The sequence below is a fragment of the Hyla sarda genome, chromosome 7 (genome assembly GCF_029499605.1).
Source record: "Hyla sarda isolate aHylSar1 chromosome 7, aHylSar1.hap1, whole genome shotgun sequence".
In the NCBI taxonomy this organism is placed as follows: domain Eukaryota; kingdom Metazoa; phylum Chordata; class Amphibia; order Anura; family Hylidae; genus Hyla; species Hyla sarda.
The window spans coordinates 69,393,737-69,413,496 of NC_079195.1; the positions used below are offsets into that span (position 1 = coordinate 69,393,737).

Consider the following 19,760-nt stretch of genomic DNA (forward strand, 5'->3'; position numbering starts at 1 on the left):
ATGATGTTGAAGGCCGCAGTGGTCTTCAACCTGCGGACCTCCGGAGGTTTCAAAACTACAACTCCCAGCAAGCCCGGACAGCCGATGGCTGCCCGGGCTTGCTGGGAGTTGTAGTTTTGAAACCTCTGGAGGTCCGCAGGTTGAAGACCACTGAGGGCGAATGATGAGAAGAGGATGATGAAGGGGGGGTGTGGGGATGATGAAGGGGGGGGGGGGTGTGGGATGATAAGGGGATGATGAAGGGGGGATGTGTGGGATGATAAGGGGATGATGAAGGGGGGATGTGTGGGATGATAAGGGGATGATAAGGGGATGATGAAGGGGGGATGTGTGGGATGATAAGGGGATGATGAAGGGGGGATGTGTGGGATGATAAGGGGATGATGAAGGGGGAATGTGTGGGATGATAAGGGGATGATGAAGGGGGGATGTGTGGGATGATAAGGGGATGATGAAGGGGGGATGTGTGGGATGATAAGGGGATGATGAAGGGGGAATGTGTGGGATGATAAGGGGATGATGAAGGGGGGATGTGTGGGATGATGACAAGGGGATGATGATGAGGATGTTAATGACGGGTCTGGATGATGACAGGGGGGGGGGGATGAGGTATTTCCCACCCTAGGCTTATACTCGAGTCAATAACTTTTCCTGGGATTTTGGGTTAAAATTAGGGGTCTCGGCTTATACTCGGGTCGGCTTATACTCGAGTATATACGGTATCTTGCTTTGCACGTAATGAGTCTCTCTCATATAGTACTTTCACCTGTTAAGTTGCATTACTGAAACAAATGAACTTTGCACAATATTCTAATGTTTCGAGTTTCACCCGTACATAGTACATTTGGTATATTGAGACTCTGTTATGGAGGATCTAAACTTTTCTATATAATTTGTGGTGTTAGGTGCCTGCTATTACAATGAATGCACAACTATTTAAAGGGGTATTGCACGAAAAAGTTAAACAGATTTGTAAATTACTTCTATTAAAAAATCTTAATCCTTTCAATAATTATGAGCTGCTGAAGTTGAGTTGTTGTTGTTTTCTGTCTGGAAACAGTGCTCTCTGCTGACATCTCTGCTTGTCTCAGGAACTGCACAGAGTAGAAGAGGTTTGCTATGGGCATTTGCTTCTAAACTGGGCGATTCCCGTGACACGTGTCATCAGAGAGCACTTAGCCAGAAAAGAACAACTGAACTTCAGCAGCTCGTAAGTACTGAAAGGATTATAAACATTTAATAGAAGTAATTTATAAATCTGTTTAACTTTCTGGAGCCAGTTGACATATAAAAGAAAAGTTTTTTTCCTGGATAACCCCTTTAATACATGAAGAGTCTGTGCCCAGTAGAGATGAGCGAACTTACAGTAAATTCGATTCGTCACGAACTTCTCGACTCGGCAGTTGATGACTTATCCTGCGTAAATTAGTTCAGCTTTCAGGTGCTCCCGTGGGCTGGAAAAGGTGGATCCAGTCCTAGGAGACTCTTTCCTAGGAATGTATCCACCTTTTCCAGCCCACCGGAGCACCTGAAGGCTGAACTAATTAACGCAGGATAAGTCATCAACTGCCGAGCCGAGAAGTTCGTGACGAATCGAATTTACTGTAAGTTCGCTCATCTCTAGTGTCCAGCAGAGCAAGGGATGCTCATAGGGTTCACCTATCATGTCCAATAGGGCATTTGTAATGTTGTGTGCAAACAATATGGTCACAACCAATCCTTTTTTTATTTTTTTATTTATTTTTTGTGATGTAACATCATTGCAGGCATGTAACATAATCAATAGACATGAGCGAACTTACAGTAAATTCGATTCGTCACAAACTTCTCGGCTCGGCAGTTGATGACTTTTCCTGCATAAATTAGTTCAGATTTCAGGTGTTCCCGTGGGCTGGAAAAGGTGGATACAGTCCTAGGAGACTCTTTCCTAGGACTGTATCCACCTTTTCCGGAGCACCGGAAAGCTGAACTAGTTTATGCAGGAAAAGTCAGCAACCGCCGAGCCGAGAAGTTTGTGACGAATCGAATTTACTGTAAGTTCGCTCATCTCTAATAATCAACCAAGAGCTCCGTAGACTTGGAAGCTAGGGTCAGCAGTCATGAACACACTATAATCCTCTTTTAGAATATGTATGCTATTTATAATATAAAGATTGTTTGTGGGGGTAGAAAGTCATTCTATATCTAGTATATAAGCATCTTATATGTCAGTGGTCTCCATACTATGCTGGGAGTTGTAGTATTGCAAGGTCTGGAGGTCCAGGGTTTGGAGACCATTGTTATATGTTGATGGATCAGTTTGTAACCAAGCGCTGTAAATAATGCTTTATTGATGGTGTCACATATACCTGCTCCGCTTCTGAGGCCAGAGGGGTCCCGTGTTGGTAAATATTTCTGAAAGCTGCGTCCAGTTTTCCTAGAACTCTCTCCTGAGATCTCCCATTATCACATAATAGTCATGTTTCCCCGATACTCTGGTATGTGCCCTGAGAGCATAAAAGCGCTTTGTCTGAAACTTCAATAGAGCCACAAATAAAGATGATTCCTGAAATGACTATAATTGTGCGACAGGTACCTGGATGTAAAGGACGAGGCAGCGCCAGAACAAAGACACGGGGATATTGTGGTTGACAGGAAACCAGATGATGAACGTCCACCAGCCACAGCCAGCTGCTCGCAAGCAGAACCGGCTTCTGATGTCTCCAAGCTGAGTGACAGCCAAGACAAGAAAGTACAGGTGAAGCTCGCGACATCCTTCCCTTCTCAGTCAGGGAAAATTTGATATATTCATCCTAAATAATAGATAATGGTTTCCAGTTATCCAATTATGAATCACAGAATAAACAAGGCCCACTGCCTGTTCCAATAACTGGGTCTGGAATAAGAAATATAATGGCACGGGGAGAAACTAACAGAAGGTTGATATTCAGTTTATTTTTAATACTGAGTTATGAGAGGGAGCAGAAAACTGACACAAAGTTCTGTCACTCTCTAGAGTAGCGTTTCCCAAACAGGGTGCCTCCAGCTGTTGCAAAACTACAACTCCCAGCATGCCCGGACAGCCTTCGGCTGTCCGGGCATGCTGGGAGTTGTAGTTTTGCAACAGCTGGAGGCACCCTGGTTGGGAAACGTTACTCTAAACTGATGCATGTACAGGATGTGCATTATGTTGACAGGCCATTTAAGTGTAGCTTTTATTTAATAAAATCTTTTGACATTTTGGAGGTTTTTGATTGTTTGGGGTCTGGTTGCTTAGACCCTCATTGTTGCTTTAAAATGGGGGGAAGAAATGGTCAGATGTGCCTCTATTTCTGATTCTGTTCAGAGTTGGACAGGTGGGGTATGCCCTCTATAGTATTTATGGATCCATACACACATGCTGAAAACTTCTGCCCTTTCATTTTAGCGATCATGTGACCTGGGCACATGTACCCATGTACCCCAAATGATCTGATACATTGCCTGGATGTCTACTAACACTATCGAAATCATTAATTAGGCCTAGATGATAAAAAATGAATCTTTATTAGAACATAAACACATAAAGACATAAATAAATTTCACTGACAGTACAGCATTGTGTCTCTTGATCCGATAAAAAGCACAGATCACAGATCAGGTAGGGAAGGGGTAAAGGATACAGGTGAGCCCCTACTCCTTAGAGAACCCTACCTAGTCTAAACCCTTGCCCTCACTAAACAATAAGTGTGGACAGGGTTAGGATGGTATCAATATTCCATTAGAAATACAACATGAATGAAATAGATTTAATATGGCATCTCGTGCTCCCTTTCCATTCCTTTCTTTGCCTGGATGTGTCAAGCTTTTATTTTTGTAATCATAGCCACTACTATGATTTTCCTGCCCGTTAATGTGCGTGGCAGCATGCTTCACCTCTCGGCTCTCTGACACTTTCTCCATAGGCTGTAATAGAGAGTTGTAGTGGAGTGGCTGGCCAGGTATAAAGGCGCGCTGCCTCACACTTTACAGGTATAATTTGCCATTTCATTGGGTCCCAGGACTGAGACCTGGTGGGATCTAAACTTTTGACGTGTCTGGACGACATGTCAAAGTTTCTTTAAATGACAAAATGCCCTAACAATCAGTTGTCAGAAGCAATACATACAGTGACCTGTGACATTGTGCAGGCTTTGACGAAGCACCCACTAATTCCAAACATCGGGCATAGCATGGTAGTACAACATGCAGCACAGGTTTCCCAATATTATGCATAACACAGCAAGACAGGACAATTCCTGGTTAGCCATATAGTGTAGTGTCCTTAAAGGGGTACTCCGCCCCAAGGATCTTATCCCCTATCCGCTGCTGGGGACCCCCGGGATCTCTGCTGCAGCTCCCCGCTATCATTACTGCACAGAGCAAACTCGCTCTGTGCGTAATGACTGACGATACAGGGGCCAGAGCATCGTGACGTCACGGCCTGCCCCTGCAATACAAGTCTATGGAAGGGGGCGTGGCGGCCATCACACCCCCTCCCATAGACTTGTATTGAGGGGGCAGGCCGCTACGTCACGAGGGGCGGAGCCGTGACGTAACAATGCTCCGGCCCCTGTATCGCCGGTCATTACGCACAGAGCGAGTTTGCTCTGTGCAGTAATGATAGTGGGGAGCTGCAGCGGAGATCCCGGGGGTCCCCAGCATCAGGACCCCTGCGATCTGACATCTTATCCCCTATCCTTTGGATAGGGGATATTATGCTAGGGGCGGAGTACCCCTTTAACCCCTTAAGGACCAGGGTTTTTTCCATTTTTGCACTTTCGTTTTTTCCTCCCCACCTTTTAAAAATCATAACCCTTTCAATTTTGCACCTAAAAATCCATATGATGGCTTATTTTTTGCGCCACCAATTCTACTTTGCAGTGACATCAGTCATTTTACCCAAAAATCTATGGCAAAACAGAAAAAAAATCATTGTGTGACGAAATTGAAGAAAAAACGCCATTTTGTAACTTTTGGGGACTTCCGTTTCTACGCAGTACATTTTTCGGTAAAAATGATACCTTATCCTTATTCTGTATGTCCATACGAAAAATGATACCCTACTTACCGTATTTATCGGCGTATAACACGCACTTTTTAGGCTAAAATTTTTAGCCTAAAGTCTGTGTGCGTGTTATACGCCGATACACCCCCAGGAAAGGCAGGGGGAGAGAGGCCGTCGCTGCCCGCTTCTCTCCCCCTGCCTTTCCTGGGGTCTAGGGCGCTGCTGTCGGCCCTTTTCACCCCCTGGTTATCGGCGCCGCTGCCCGTTCTGTCCCCCTGACTATCGGTGCCAGCACCGATAGCCAGGGAGAGAGAAGCGGCGCCGACAGCCAGGGGGAGAGAAGGGGCAGCGGCACCCATTGCCGGCGCCGCTGCCCCGTTGCCTCCCCCCATCCCCGGTGGCATAATTACCTGAGTCGGGTCCGCGCTGCTCCAGGCCTCCGTCGTGCGCAGCGCATGACGTCAGAGCGCCGCGCCGTGCATAGCAACGACGCTGGGGACGCACGACTGAGGCCTGGAGCAGCGTGGACCCGACTCAGGTAATTATGCCACCGGGGATGGGGGGAGGCAACGGGGCAGCGGCGCCGGCAATGGGTGCCGCTGCCCCTTCTCTCCCCCTGGCTGTCGGCGCCGCTTCTCTCTCCCTGGCTATCAGCGCCGGCACCGATAGTCAGGGGGACAGAACGGGCAGCGGCGCCGATAACCAGGGGGTGAGAAGGGCCGGCAGCAGCGCTCTAGACCCCAGGAAAGGCAGGGGGAGAGAAGCGGGCAGCGACGGCCTCTCTCCCCCTGCCTTTCCTGGGGGTATATCGGGGTATACACGCGCACACATGCACCCTCATTTTTTCATGGATATTTGGGTAAAAAACTTTTTTTACCCAAATATCCTTGGTAAAATGAGGGTGCGTGTTATAGGCCGGTGCGTGTTATAGGCCGGTGCGTGATATACCCCGATAAATACGGTATATAGGTTTCGACTTTGAAATTTCTTTGGGCGTACGCCATTGACCGTGCGATTTAATTAATGATATATTTTTATAGTTCGGACATTTACTCACTCGGCGATACCACATATGTTTAGATTTATTTTTATTTACTTGATTATTTTTTTTATGGGAAAAGGGGGGTGATTTGGACTTTTATTAGGGAAAGGGTTAAGTCAGATTGATTAACTTTTTTTTTTTACCCTTTTTTTTTATTATTTTTTTTTTTTGCAGTGTTATAGCTCCCATAGGGGGCTATAACACTGCATACACTGATCTTTTACACTGATCACTGCAAAGCCATAGCCTTTGATCAGTGTTATCGGCGGTCGATTGCTCAAGCCTGCATCTCAGGCTTGGAGAAATCAATTGCCGAAAGGATGCGCCGCGCCGGAGGAAGGTAAGAGGACCTCCGCTCGTGTCCTAGTCGGGAAGCTTTTACTTTCGTTTTAGACGTGGCGTTCAACTATTAGTCCCGGGTCCCGGCTTCAGTTTCATGCCGGGACCGACCTGATATGACACTGGGTCACCATGTGACCCCGCGTTATATCGTGTGAGCCGGCAAAGGACGACGTAAATATATGTCCTTGGTCGATAAGGGGTTAAAGGCATACCCCGATAGAATTTTAAATCAACTGGTGCCAGAAAGTTGAACAGATTTGTAAATTACTTCTATAAAAAAAATCTTTACCCTTCCAGTACTTATTAGCAGCTGTATGCTACAGAGGAAATGCTTTTCTTTTTTGTCGTGTCCACAGTGCTCTCTGTTGACACCTGATGCCCGTATCAGGAATTATCCAGAGCAGGAAAAAATCTCCATAGCAAACCTATGCTGCTCTGGACAGTTCCTGACACAGACAGAGGTGTCAGCAGAGAGCACTGTGGTCAGACTGAAAAAATTAAAGTATTTACTCTGTAGCATACAGTTGCTAATAAGTGCTGGAAGAATTAAGATTTTTAAATAGAAGTAATTTACAAATCTGTTTAACTTTCTGGCACTAGTTAATAAAAAAAAAAAAAGTTTCCACCAGAGTACTTCTTTAAAGGGGTTGTCTAGGATGCATAAAAGGTATTACCTGTTCTGCTCCACTTTTGCCCTTAATAAATCACTGAAGTATACCTTCCCAGATGAGAGGGAGCAGCATTCAACAGACCCTGTGCAAAAGGCATTGTCGGAACAAAAGCTGTTTCCTGCATAGAAGGGTACCCAAGTTTTTTACAGGTAGTAAGCATCCATAAGCAATCTCAGAGGGAGGCCCCCTGAAAAGTCATCAACATGACAGATCCTTAGCCTAAGTGTGTGTCACATTAGATGTAGGTTATCTTCTCTTCTCAGAAGTCACCTTAATCCATACATGAAATGATTTGTATTTTACTACATTGAAGATATTTTTCATTGTATGCAAAGGTCTCCAATGATGAAGCCAGCGATGGAGAAGATGGTGTCACACAAGGAGACCTGGAAGCATTGATGTTTGGACAACTTTCAAAGAACAAAGATGAAGAAAAGATGACTGAAGACACAGCAACAGTGGCAGGAAAGTGGGTGTGCGCCCACTCATCCGAGAGTAAGAAGGAGAATCACAACAAGTTTATCACAGATAAGCTGGAGGTGCTGGCCAAGGCGTATTCTGTGCAAGGAGACCGATGGAGAGCTCTGGGCTATTCAAAAGCTGTAAATGCTCTAAAAAGTTACCATAAACCAGTGACCTCTGCACAGGTAAATAATCGCTGTATACTACCATTTCTTGTATTCTGTTCTCTAGTAATAGGAAGCTGGAATACCCCAGCATACCCTGCTATATCAATGTCTGCACAGGTAAATAATCGCTGTATACTACCATTTCTTGTATTCTGTTCTCTAGTAATAGGAAGCTGGAATACCCCAGCATACCCTGCTATATCAATGTCTGCACAGGTAAATAATCGCTGTATACTACCATTTCTTGTATTCTGTTCTCTAGTAATAGGAAGCTGGAATACCCCAGCATACCCTGCTATATCAATGTCTGCACAGGTAAATAATCGCTGTATACTACCATTTCTTGTATTCTGTTCTCTAGTAATAGAAAGCTGGAATTCCCCAGCATACCCTGCTATATCAATGTCTGCATAGAATTGCTCTGGTCTTTTGCTCGCTAGTTAGGGAGGTATTTACACCAAGCACTGTACAGTAATATTATAAAATATGTAAGGGTGCAAGTAAAGAGCCTAAAAACAATGTCATGTGTTTACAAAGGTACTGGGTGCTAAATGCAGTATGTATCTATCCTGTAAATATATGCTTTAAATATGAAATGGTTTTACACTGGTACCTGATGGTGTATCATGGTGGGTCACATGAATTATCAATAGAGTAATGGAGAGTATTTATTGGTGTACTTTTGACTTATAAATATATTATTGGCTGTTTTTTTTTTTTTTAGGAAGCTGCTAAGATTCCTGGTATTGGGAAGAAGATGGCTGATAAAATTGATGAAATTTTGGACAGCGGTCACTTGCGCAAAATCGACCATATAAGCGACAGTGTGACTATTTTGGAGATGTTCTCTAATATATGGGGAGCTGGTGTCAAGACAGCCCAAAGCTGGTACCAGCAGGTGGGTAGTGTGCTACAACTTACTACTTAAATATACATGGTCATTTTAAACAAGTTTCCTTTATATGATTCAACATATTTGTAAATCACTTCATTTACCAAAAATGACTCCTTACCCCAGAAAAACAGCCCCAAAGTCTTGGCCACTAGGTGTCTCCCTTCTTTGCAATCTGCTGTTCACTGCCTGTTGTTACAGGATTTCTGTCTCTAGTAACAGAGACCCTAAACAAAACACAGGAAGTGAGGAAGAGAGAGCCCAAGAAAGACTGGGCTTTGTGCCTTCAAGCTGAGCCTGTCTGCCTGCTAAAGATGATGAAAATTGTTCCTAGAAGGTTAATCAAGACTTTCCTTCCATCTTTCACCATCTATAAATGTCAGGGCAGCTTTCTTGGTGTAAATACCAGCGTACCTACTGCTGTATGCTCACAATGCTACAGTGTTATCTGCCCAGTACCTTAGTTGCTTAGCAGCAGTTCAATGCTTAGTGTAATCCTTTCATATCTGCCATTTTGTTCATGTAACACTTTGCAAAGCCAATGCATCAGTAACCCCTTCTTCCCTCCACATGACATCTATTGTAGTGCACTGTGTAAATCATCCCCCACCACAGTCAGTCATTTCAGTGCACCTCCACCAGCACTATGTCATGGTATATCAGTAAGGGTTATGTTCTGTCATTGGCTAGGAAGCAAAGGGAGGAAGTAACTGTGTGTGTACTTCTGCCAAACAGCTCAGCCCTAGTCCCTTCTCCTGAATGAAAGAATGACAAATAGCTGTGCACCATGTAGGGGGACTTTCAGAGGCTTAATAACAGCAGTGAGACCAATTAAATTGCCTAGTCAGCACTCTGAAGGATTAATGTACATAAATGCAGACAGACTTTACAAAATCATTTTAATCGACAGGTACGCTTTAATGTTTAAATTAATAAACTATAATTCTCATATGTAAATATACAGCATAGTCTATGGATGTTGTCTTGGATTATAGAGGCCGTAAAGTAGGGTCCTAGAGGGATAGTGTAATCAATAATACACCACAGATTAACCCCGAGGAAACTTATGATACATAATGTAAAATATATAATGGTTGTATGGATAGGGGTTCTACAGTATATGTATAGAACAAGTATTCATATCTATACCTATAGGTGTCGCTCATTATCAATATTTGTTTAAAGGGTTTCCGAAGTCTTGATGACATCCGCACAAAGGCGAACCTGACCACACAGCAGGCTATTGGCCTTAAACATTATGATGACTTCCTAGATCGTATGCCCAGGGAGGAGGCCGGACAGATTGAAGAAACTGTAAGAGCTTTATTCTTGCGTCAATGCTTAGGTTCTTCATGGAGATTAGTATCCTATCCCTGAATCCATGTGCTTTCTTTATTATGGCCATTACATAGCAGAAATGCATCTGTAATGTAGAGCAATGTCTGTCAGTGAGCAGTATAGAAATTTACGTACACACCGATCAGCAAGTGAATAGTCAGTACTTGAAGTTGATTGGGGGAATTCATCAGTATTTGGGGGGGGGGGGGGTTGTATTTCTCATGTTGTTTTGTTCCCCACTGTGTAAAAACCCTTCACATTTATAAATGTGTCTCATGTTAGGATATGGGTGCATCTCGGATTGTGGCGCATCACATGGTCCAGGGATTTATTCTGATGCCATATTTGAGTCGTGGTTGGCATCGGCCTCAAAGGGGGGGGGGGGGGTTGCCTTCCTCTGGATCAACACAGTAAGGTTTTAGGTTGATAGACTCTTGCCTTTTTACATCCTTATTAACTATGTATTATGTAACATGGTGCATTTTTACCTCACAACGAAAACTCTGGCATCAGGATTTCTTAATGGCAATGGCCTCTTTTAGCAGAATAATGCAAAAAATAGTTAAAGAATTGTAAGAGGAACAAAACAACAAGTGCAAGGTTTCGAATTGAACTCAAATTATATTGGAGCACATGTGGGATGTGCTGGAAAAAACAAGCCCGATCCATGGTGGTCACACTTCATTATGATAAATGACACTTAAAGGGGTACTCCGCCCCTAGACATCTTATCCCCTATCCAAAGGATAGGGGATAAGATGTCTGATCACAGGGGGCCGATCTCAGCTGCGGCACCCCAGACATCCGGTGCATGGAGCAAACTTCGGGTGACTGGCTATGCGGGCGGAGGCTCATGACATCATGGCTACACCGGCTTGTGACGTCACGGCCATGCTCCCTCAATGCAAGTCTATGGGAGGGGGCGTGACGGCCGTCACGCCCCCTCCCATAGACTTGCATTGAGGGGGCATGGCCATGACGTCACGAGCAGGGTGTGGCCGTAACGTCACGATTCTCTGGTGCTGCACCTGACACTCTAAACAAACCCCGGTGGCGGGACCCCCGCGATAAGACATATTATCCCCTATTCTTTGGATAGGTCAGAGGATGTCTAGGGGCGGAGTACTGCTTTAAGTGCTGTTGGTAGCATTCAACCATAGTGATCACATAAGGTGGTCATGTATAGTGTTGAGCGGCATAGGCCATATTCGAATTCGCGAATATTCGTGAATATATGGACGAATATTCGTCATATATTCGCGAATATTCGCATATTCGTAATATTCTCGTTTTATTTTCGCATATGCGAAAATTCGCGTATGCGAAAATTACCATATGCTAAAATTAGCACATACAAAAATTTGCATAAGCGAAAATTCGCATATGCGAAAATTAGCATATGTAACTTTTCGCATATGCGAAAATTCGCACGCCAGTCTCACACAGTAGTATTAGAGCCTTCTTTACACCACACAAGCTGGAAGCAGAGAGGGATGATCACTGTGATGTGTACTGTGAAAAAAAAAAAAAAAAGAATATTCGTAATTACGAATATATAGCGCTATATTCGCGAATATTCGCAAATTCGCGAATATGCGATATTCGCAAATAAAATTCGCATTACGAATATTCGCAAGCAACACTAGTCATGTATGCACAGTTTTGCTTTAGTTTCTTGCTCTCTGTCTCCTACTGAGGACTCTGCATGCATGTAGTAGAGAAATTATGGATCAGTAGTAACAGGCTTCAACATTTCAGGCACTTCATTGGGGGGACGTTAGCAGTATCCCATTAAATCATGTTGCACAGTATCGGAACAGTTCTGTCTTCAGTAAAACATTTCTTCTTTCCCTCAGTAATCCCCATAGTATACCAATACATATAGTAGTTTTACAAGCACCAAGAGGTGTTTGCAGTGCTCTGTAACCATAAAGAATGGAGAGGATGGGACAGCCGCTGGTATTTGCTCTAGATACCTCCTGGTGCTTGTAATATTAGTATAGTACGATGATTCCAGGGATGAAGAGGAGGTGTTACTGATAATTCTGCAGTGTGGACAGGATTTGTTCTCTCTTTCATATGTTGCTGAGTAGTTGTAGGAAAGGGGCTTCACGTTTTACCATGCATAACCCACCCACATTTCTAGGGGAGATGTGAAAATAAAAAAATAAGCTTATTACTTTATTACCTAAAAACAAAAATATTCTACCATGGGGAGCATTTTTTAGTAGTTTATGTGATATACATATTACTAAGACAACGTCCTTTACTGGAAAGAATGGTTTAAACTTCTTGCTGCTTGATATCACAAAGCAACTGGGGTCCATGCCTTAACCAGTCAGAACTGTTGTGTCAGCAAAAGAGGACTGATTTATTATTATTATTATTATGGCTGATCAGTGTATATAGTTTGCCTTTTGGTAGCTGTACACACATTCCACATAATGAGATTAGAGATGAGCGAAGTTACAGTAATTCGATTCGTCATGAACCTCGCGGCTCGGCAGATGCTGAATTTAGCCTGCATGAATTAATTAATCTTTCAGGTGCTCCGGTGGGCTGGAAAAGGTGGATACAGTCCTAGGAGAGGGTCTCCAGCCACCGGAGCACCGGAGAAAGTTGAATTAATTTATGCAGGATAAAGTCAGCAACTGCCGAGCCGCGAGGTTCATGACAAATCGCTCATCCCTAAATGATCCCATATAGACATGAAGACTTGCCCTACTTTGATCCTTCCCTAATTTGTCATTGGCGCCAAGACATTGCTTTAGTGGGGTATTCCAGTGATGGTATTTGCCTATTTAATTCACTGCAGAGCTTGCAGCCATCTCCTAGAGTTAAGAATTGATGTTTTTTTCAGGGCAATTGGGGGATCTCAGAACGCACCATGTTACTTTTTTCTATCATTACCTAAAGGGGTAGTTGCTTTTTAACATTAAATGGGCACTGTCCTTAAGAGAAAAAAAATAAAAACAAAAACTTTTGGAATCTCATCAAGACATATTAAAGGTTTTGATCAGTCTGAATCTAGGTGTTTAGACTTCTCGGTCCCATAGACAAAAAGTAGGGAGAGAAGTGTTCAGCACTAAGACCCCGAACAATCAAAACTTTTGAAACGTGCTGGGTCAATTGTTGGTGTAATGTTTTGTTTTTTTGATGCATGTTGGTTCGTAAAAGGTTATAAATAAATACTTAAAAAAAAAAAATAACATTTAAAACGTATGTAGGACATGTCAAACGTGACTGGTACACTTAAATATAAATGGGCTGGAAACTACTACCAGTCTTCTTAGAGGTCTTATCCATATGACGGTCATAGAGCGGGATCCTGCTTATCCCCCAACAATAATGTTTTATTACTGGGGTTCCAGCTGTTGGATCCCGGAGGTCAGCTGGAGAGTTCTCCAATAGTGGACCTCCTGACAATTGCTTAAACGTGAACAGAAATAGTTCCTGGCCAGGCAGCAGTGAGTACTAAATAAATATATCCTCCAAAGCAGACTCATGTTACTCTACATATGAGTTGTGTGAAACACTTATAGACCGTCAACCCCAATCACATTCCAGCTTTAATATTTCCCAGTGCAGGGTAGAAAAAGAAGCTATATAACTGGTTGCTCCACTTGTTGTCTGCACCAGTTCTTGCCTTCTGGTGACCATGAATACACCTCAATACAACCAAGGTGCCGAGCCTGCAGTGGGGACATAATAGATGGCCGCATTGTCACTTTGTTCATAAATAGCTGGCAACGTATGAACAAATTCCTGGGCTCCTTTGCCAAGGCTAAAGTTGATTAAAATAAGGTTAAACTACATCTGAGATCTTTTGCTGCTGGGAATGGAACCAGAAGACATGATCAAGCTGTGCAGATAAACTCCGCTTTTGTTTTCGGGGTATTTGTGCCTTTAGCCTCTGAAATTTCTTTCTCTTCTATTATGCGGTCACAACATTAATATATTCTGTTAAGAAAGGGTTTTCTCTCCCACAAGCTTCTATAAGAACACGGCTCTTTGTGATGATCATCAGGACACACTATTTCAAAGACAGTCTGTTGGAGAAAATGAAAGGCAGCAGAGTTCGAATGTTGGTGTTGAGTGACAGGATCCCTTGGGGTGGGTTGGAACGAGTCGCTTTATGTTACACCTGCATACCCCCATCACCGTGGAAGCATCGGTCATTGCGACGCTGTCACTCAGCCACACAGCCTGACCTCAAAGAATGTGCACCAAACCGGACCCCACTGAGAAACTTGTTCCCATGCGTATGATTAAAGGCCAAAGGCTCATTCCCCCCCAGAAACACCCCTCCTTTTTTCTTCAAACACGGTTGTCACGTAAAAGATTTTCAAGAATGACTTTCCAATTTCAAGTACCTTTTTTCTCTCCTCCCCATCTTTTGAAAAGTCAGCCAGGTTGTTGTGGCTGCTGTTGGAGGAGGACCAGGGCCCTATTGTTGTTGTTGATTGGATTACTCGTCCTGGGTCTCGGGGCCCCCGTGGGTGCTACACAGGAGAAAGAAGGGATTAAGGGATTAGCCACTGTCCTTGCTGTATGTCGCATCGAGATCTTGTGGGGGCTTTGCACTCAATTGCAGTGTAGCAGGTCTTCAGAAATCTTCATTAAAAAGAGACAAAATATGCATTAGAAAAGAGTTGTGACCTTCTTAAGCATGTCACCGGCACACAAGACAGAACTAATGGGTTTATTCTGCTAATGAAAGATGATCTGTAATTGTTATAAGGAGATAAAGAGAGAGACTACACAGAAAGGCCAATATCGGGGGACTAGAGACCCTTTAGTGTGTCATTGTTTGTCACATCTGGAAAACGGCTTACACACATATGTCACTGGCTATTCACCCATCGCCATTTCATTTAGGGCTATTCTTCACCACTAGCCATTGTAAAATAAAACATTACAGAGTCACTGGTGCTCCAAATCCTTTAAAGAAACCTAGTCAGCAGAACCTATTCTATCACTGCAGATGTGTGCGTCTATATAATACTATATTAACTGGAGGATTCCAGTAATCTGGCTGCTGATAGTCTCACGTTTTCATAAATCTAAATTATAAAAAATATGCAAAACTAATTTGTCCATGTAAATGATAAAATTCTGATTGCTGGGACCCCTACCAATTAAGAGAATAGGGGTCTCGAGCCTCCATTGCCTGACCTTAGAATGGACCGGTGGTTGAGGATTTGTTATGTTGCTCCATTCAGTGTCCTTAGGGTTGGGCTGACAGGAACTGCTGTCTCCATTTGTCCCTTTCTGGTCCCAGATGATCTCCGGAATTTTCCTGTGCAATTTGAGAAAGCATTTGATGCCACTTGTGTAATAGAAGATTTAGATACATTTCTCTTCTACTACTCACACAGCAGGTATAGTCAGCTCACCACTTGAATACCCAGCCAGGAACAGTGCACAGGTGCAGAGCCAATAAGAAGACAAGCAAGGAAATCCAGCACTCCAGAAATCTATAACATTCCTGCTTTATATAGAATTCATTTAAAGCATGGAATACACACATCTCATTTAAGAAGGGTACAGTCTGACACATTTCAGGGGAGCTACCCCTTAGTCATAGTTTATGACTAAGGGGTAACCCTCCGAAATAGGTAAAACTATCTCTTACTACTGTAGAACTTCTCACTCCTAGGTAGTTGCACTGAAAGTATTCAAAACATCTAAAAGAGGTTTTCTAGTGTGAGAAACTAAAGCTTATCAAGAAAGGTTATGAAATGTTTTTATTTACTTTGTCTTTTTCATTTCCTCATGGTTTTCAATATCTCTGCTTGTTGTCAGTAAGGGGGACACGGTTTTCTTCTTGGTCTGTGATGGATACACTTTCATGAGAAATTCTGCTCAGAGATTCTGGTGCACTAGTCTAGGAGAGAAATAAATGGAGAAGCAAAAGGGGGGAGGGGGGCGCTTCCAGTTGTGGTAGTTTTGTGATAAAAATGAGGAAGAGCAAATATCCACCACCACACCTATTGGTGTCGTACTGACCTTGAGCAAAAAATGCAAATGGAAGAATACAACATGAGTAAAGCTCAGGGGTAGGTGGTAGGCGTCGTGCAGTTTGCAGCTCGATACCCAATTTCCACGACCTGAATTGAATAACTTGAACAAGTGAAAGAGCAAAAACAGGGAAGGTATGTACGAGCGCTACTGAAAAAGGGTTCGATGAAGAAGACTTCGATCAGCCAGCAAATGCATGGGATATTCTTTATTCAGATAAGAAAAATAGATATAGGGAAGCAGGCACTGTAAATTGACTTATAGTCACAGGTGGGTGCTCAGCTCTGCGGGTTCAGACTCCAAAACCTTCCATCATCAAACTTCAAGAAAAAGCGGCACTCCAAAAATTATGCAGAAAAACTGTGTGTTTTATTCACCCATCAGGTACAAAATCAACATTTCAGCCTCACCATGAGGCCTTTCTCAAGCCTATATTCAGGTAAGTTTAGCAAATGGACAACGCGTTTCGGCACGCACTCGCTCTTTCCTCAGGTCCAAAATAACAGTAAGTTATGGAGTCCTGTGGAGGAATCCTATGCTGCGGCTGTCAGGCAACAGCATTGGAGTGAAGGAGTCTTCCATTGACCCATTCACACTGTGGAATTTAGGCAGCGGAAATTCACATGCCGAAAGAATTAACTTGTTCACACTCTTGTCAAAATTATGCACTGGCAGCATTGCTGACAGTGGCGACGGCGCAGGTCCTAGCGCCAAATAATTTCTTCCGTAGGCACTCAGAGGGGAAAAAAACCAAAGACTGCTCACCTGATAATTCCCATAACACTCCAATACAGTGATCCCTCAACTTACAATGGCCTCAACATACAATAGTTTCTACATACAATGGTCTTTTCTGGACCATTGTAACTTGAAACCAGACTCAACATACAATGCTATGGAATCTGCGAAACGTGTCAATGGCTGGAAGAACCGACCAATCGGAATGGACATTTCACTGGTAAAACCCCCTGTATTCCTAAAGTGCATGCACTGACTGGTGTCTGGTAGCGCCTCCCTACAGTACAGGGTGGTATTACATGTTCTGTACTCTTTACCTGTACCAGGGTTAGCTGCTCCTTTGGACATCAGGTGAGGGCGGCTCCATTTTCCTTCTATTTTGTTTTTTATTTATTTTATATTTTTTTTTAAGGACATTGCGTGTTCTGTACAGGACCCTAGAGAAGCTTCTGTCCTCTACATAAACCAGTGTTTTCCAAAGAGGGTGCCTCCAGCTGTTGCAAAACTACAACTCCCAGCATGCCCGGACAGCCTTCGGCTGTCCGGGCATGCTGGGTGTTGTAGTTGTGCAACAGCTGGAGGCACCCTGGTTGGGAAACACTGAAATAGACAGGGATTTACAGCTCCCAGCAGATCTTTCTTACTTTTATGTGTAAGGATTTGCTTTATCCTCACTTTTTCCTATTTTTGGATGACATTTTGGTGGCTTCAGAACCAATTATCAGGTTTCCATAGAGTTATGCTTTCAACTTATGATTGTTTCAACATACAATGGTCATCCTGGAACCAATTAATATTGTAACTTGAGGGACCACTGTACTGGGATTTAATAAAAAAAAATGTCCTAAGCTATTATAAATTCTGATTTGAAGTCAAATCTTTAGAACAGGGAATTCTCTCAGTTCTGTATCTTGTTAGCATTTTTTTTTTTTTTTTTTGTGTGATGTTATAATTTTTAGATTATTTACTGTTCAATAATCCAGCAACTACCCAGTGCCCTTATTCTGGATTACAGTAATTTAACTAATAATTGATCTTTTTTTTCCTTTTGTATATGAAGGTAAGAAAATCAGCTAAAGTGATAAATCCAGAGCTCCTGTGCGTGGCCTGTGGCTCTTACCGGCGACAGAGAGCGACGTGCGGTGATGTTGATGTATTGGTTACGCATCCCGACGGCAAGTCTCATAAAGGAGTTTTTAGCAAACTGCTTGACAGCCTTAAATTGCGAGGTAAGGAAATCCTTACTGTCCGTCACATGAGAGAAAAACATATATAACCTGCCTTTAAACACCGGTCTGTGTCACAAATCAAATTCTAACAATGTTATAGACCCCTGTGATGCGTCGGAGCTGTACTATTATTAGGCAGCAAACAGGAACCAGCGCCCTGGAGTCCATGACAGCGAGCCCTGTAATTTCAATGTGTTAATAATACTGTACCATGGTTTAATAACTTCTACATCTCATCCATTGCTGGATTTCTTTCACCTGCCGTCACCGAGATCACAGAATTAAGATGAATTGTCTTTTCTGATTAAAGGTACCGAGCGACTATTTGATGTTGCTTCCCTATTATTGTGTTTGATCCATCCAGGATTCTTAACTGATGATCTGGTGAGTCATGAGGAGAACGGAAATCAGAAGAAGTATATGGGAGTATGCCGCTTACCGGGTCCCGGTCGGAGGCACCGTAGACTGGATATCATCGTTGTGCCCTATGGGGAGTTTGCCTGCGCGCTGTTATATTTCACCGGTTCGGCTCACTTCAATCGCTCCATGCGAGCTCTTGCAAAAACCAAGCGCATGAGTCTATCGGAACACTCCCTCAACAAGGATGTGGTGCGAAACGGAAGCCTGAAGATTAACCCTGGATATCCCCTTCCAACGCCGACCGAGAGACATGTATTTGAGATACTCGGGCTTCCTTTCCGAGAGCCGCACGAAAGAGATTGGTAGATTTGTCGACAACTAGAAGGAAAGATTATGCGAGAGGTGGTCTACAAATATCTTGTTGTTCAATTATTCATTCATTAATTAAGTACACGTTTGTCTAAGTAAAGCAGTGTTTTCCAAACTGTATTTCCAGCTGTTGTAAAACTACAATTCCCAGCATGCCCGGACAGCCTTCGGCTGTCCGGGCATGCTGGAAGTTGTAGTTTTGCAACAGCAGGAGACACACTGTTTGGAAGACACTGAAATAAGGTCTCGGTGATAAGCGGAGGTCTAGCTGTTAGTGTGCTATGTTTGCCAGGGCAGGAGTCAGTCTTTGCAATGGCTTTTAAAGGACTGATAATGAAAAAAATTGTCCCAAAAAAATTGTCACACTCCCCTGGTCCCCTGCCACTGCTCTCAACCGGTCTTTACTTCCTATTCCTTCTCAACACAGGACATGTGACAGCTACAGCCGGTCACTAGCTCTAACAGGTCACCGATTTAGTGATTTGCTATAATGGTCACATGGCCAATATGGAGAGTTATCAGGAAGTAAATTCTGTGTGTCGACCAGGCAGGCATTGCAATAGTAGTGTTATTTGGGAACAGTATAAGGGTGCGTTCACACCGCGGAATCTCCGTTCGCTGAATTCAGCGAGCGGAGATTTCGTCTGGCGTCCGCCGACGAAAAATACTTCGGCGTTAGGGCCGCGGGGCACTGAGCCGTCACCATTGATGCGTGGAATCCCTGCAAAGAATGAACATGTTCTTTCTTTGCGCGGAACAGTTTCGGGTCTCGCATTCACACTAATGTTAAGTTCACACCGCGGAATTCCGTAGTGTGAACGTACCCTAACATTCTGAGTAGAGATGAGCGAACTTACAGTAAATTCGATCGTCACGAACTTCTCGGCTCGGCAGTTGATGACGTATCCTGCGTAAATTAGTTCAGCTTTCCGGTGCTCCAGTGGGCTGGAAAAGGTGGATACATTCATAGGAAAGAGTCTGCTAGGACTGTATCCACCTTTTCTAGCCCACCGGAGCACCTGAAAGCTGAACTAATTTATGCAGGAAAAGACATCAACTGCCGAGCCGAGAAGTTCGTGACGATCGAATTTACTGTAAGTTCGCTCATCTCTAATTCTGAGCCT

General features: G+C 43.5%; 1 protein-coding gene across 4 annotated transcripts in view; it reads left to right on the forward strand.

Annotated features, from left to right (window-relative positions):
• The window catches only part of POLL (DNA polymerase lambda), a 76,435-nt gene extending 56,923 nt beyond the window's left edge, over positions 1–19,512 (forward strand). For 2 of the 4 annotated variants that reach the window (XM_056529493.1, XM_056529492.1), the window contains 6 exons: positions 2,572–2,737; positions 7,396–7,707; positions 8,414–8,587; positions 9,767–9,895; positions 17,739–17,907; positions 18,272–19,512. In XM_056529493.1, the coding sequence (XP_056385468.1) occupies positions 2,572–2,737; positions 7,396–7,707; positions 8,414–8,587; positions 9,767–9,895; positions 17,739–17,907; positions 18,272–18,633 (1,312 nt within the window). In that variant the 3' untranslated portion in view covers positions 18,634–19,512. The other 2 variants (XM_056529494.1, XM_056529495.1) reach the window with 2 other exon arrangements.
• Positions 19,513–19,760: the final 248 nt, after the last annotated feature.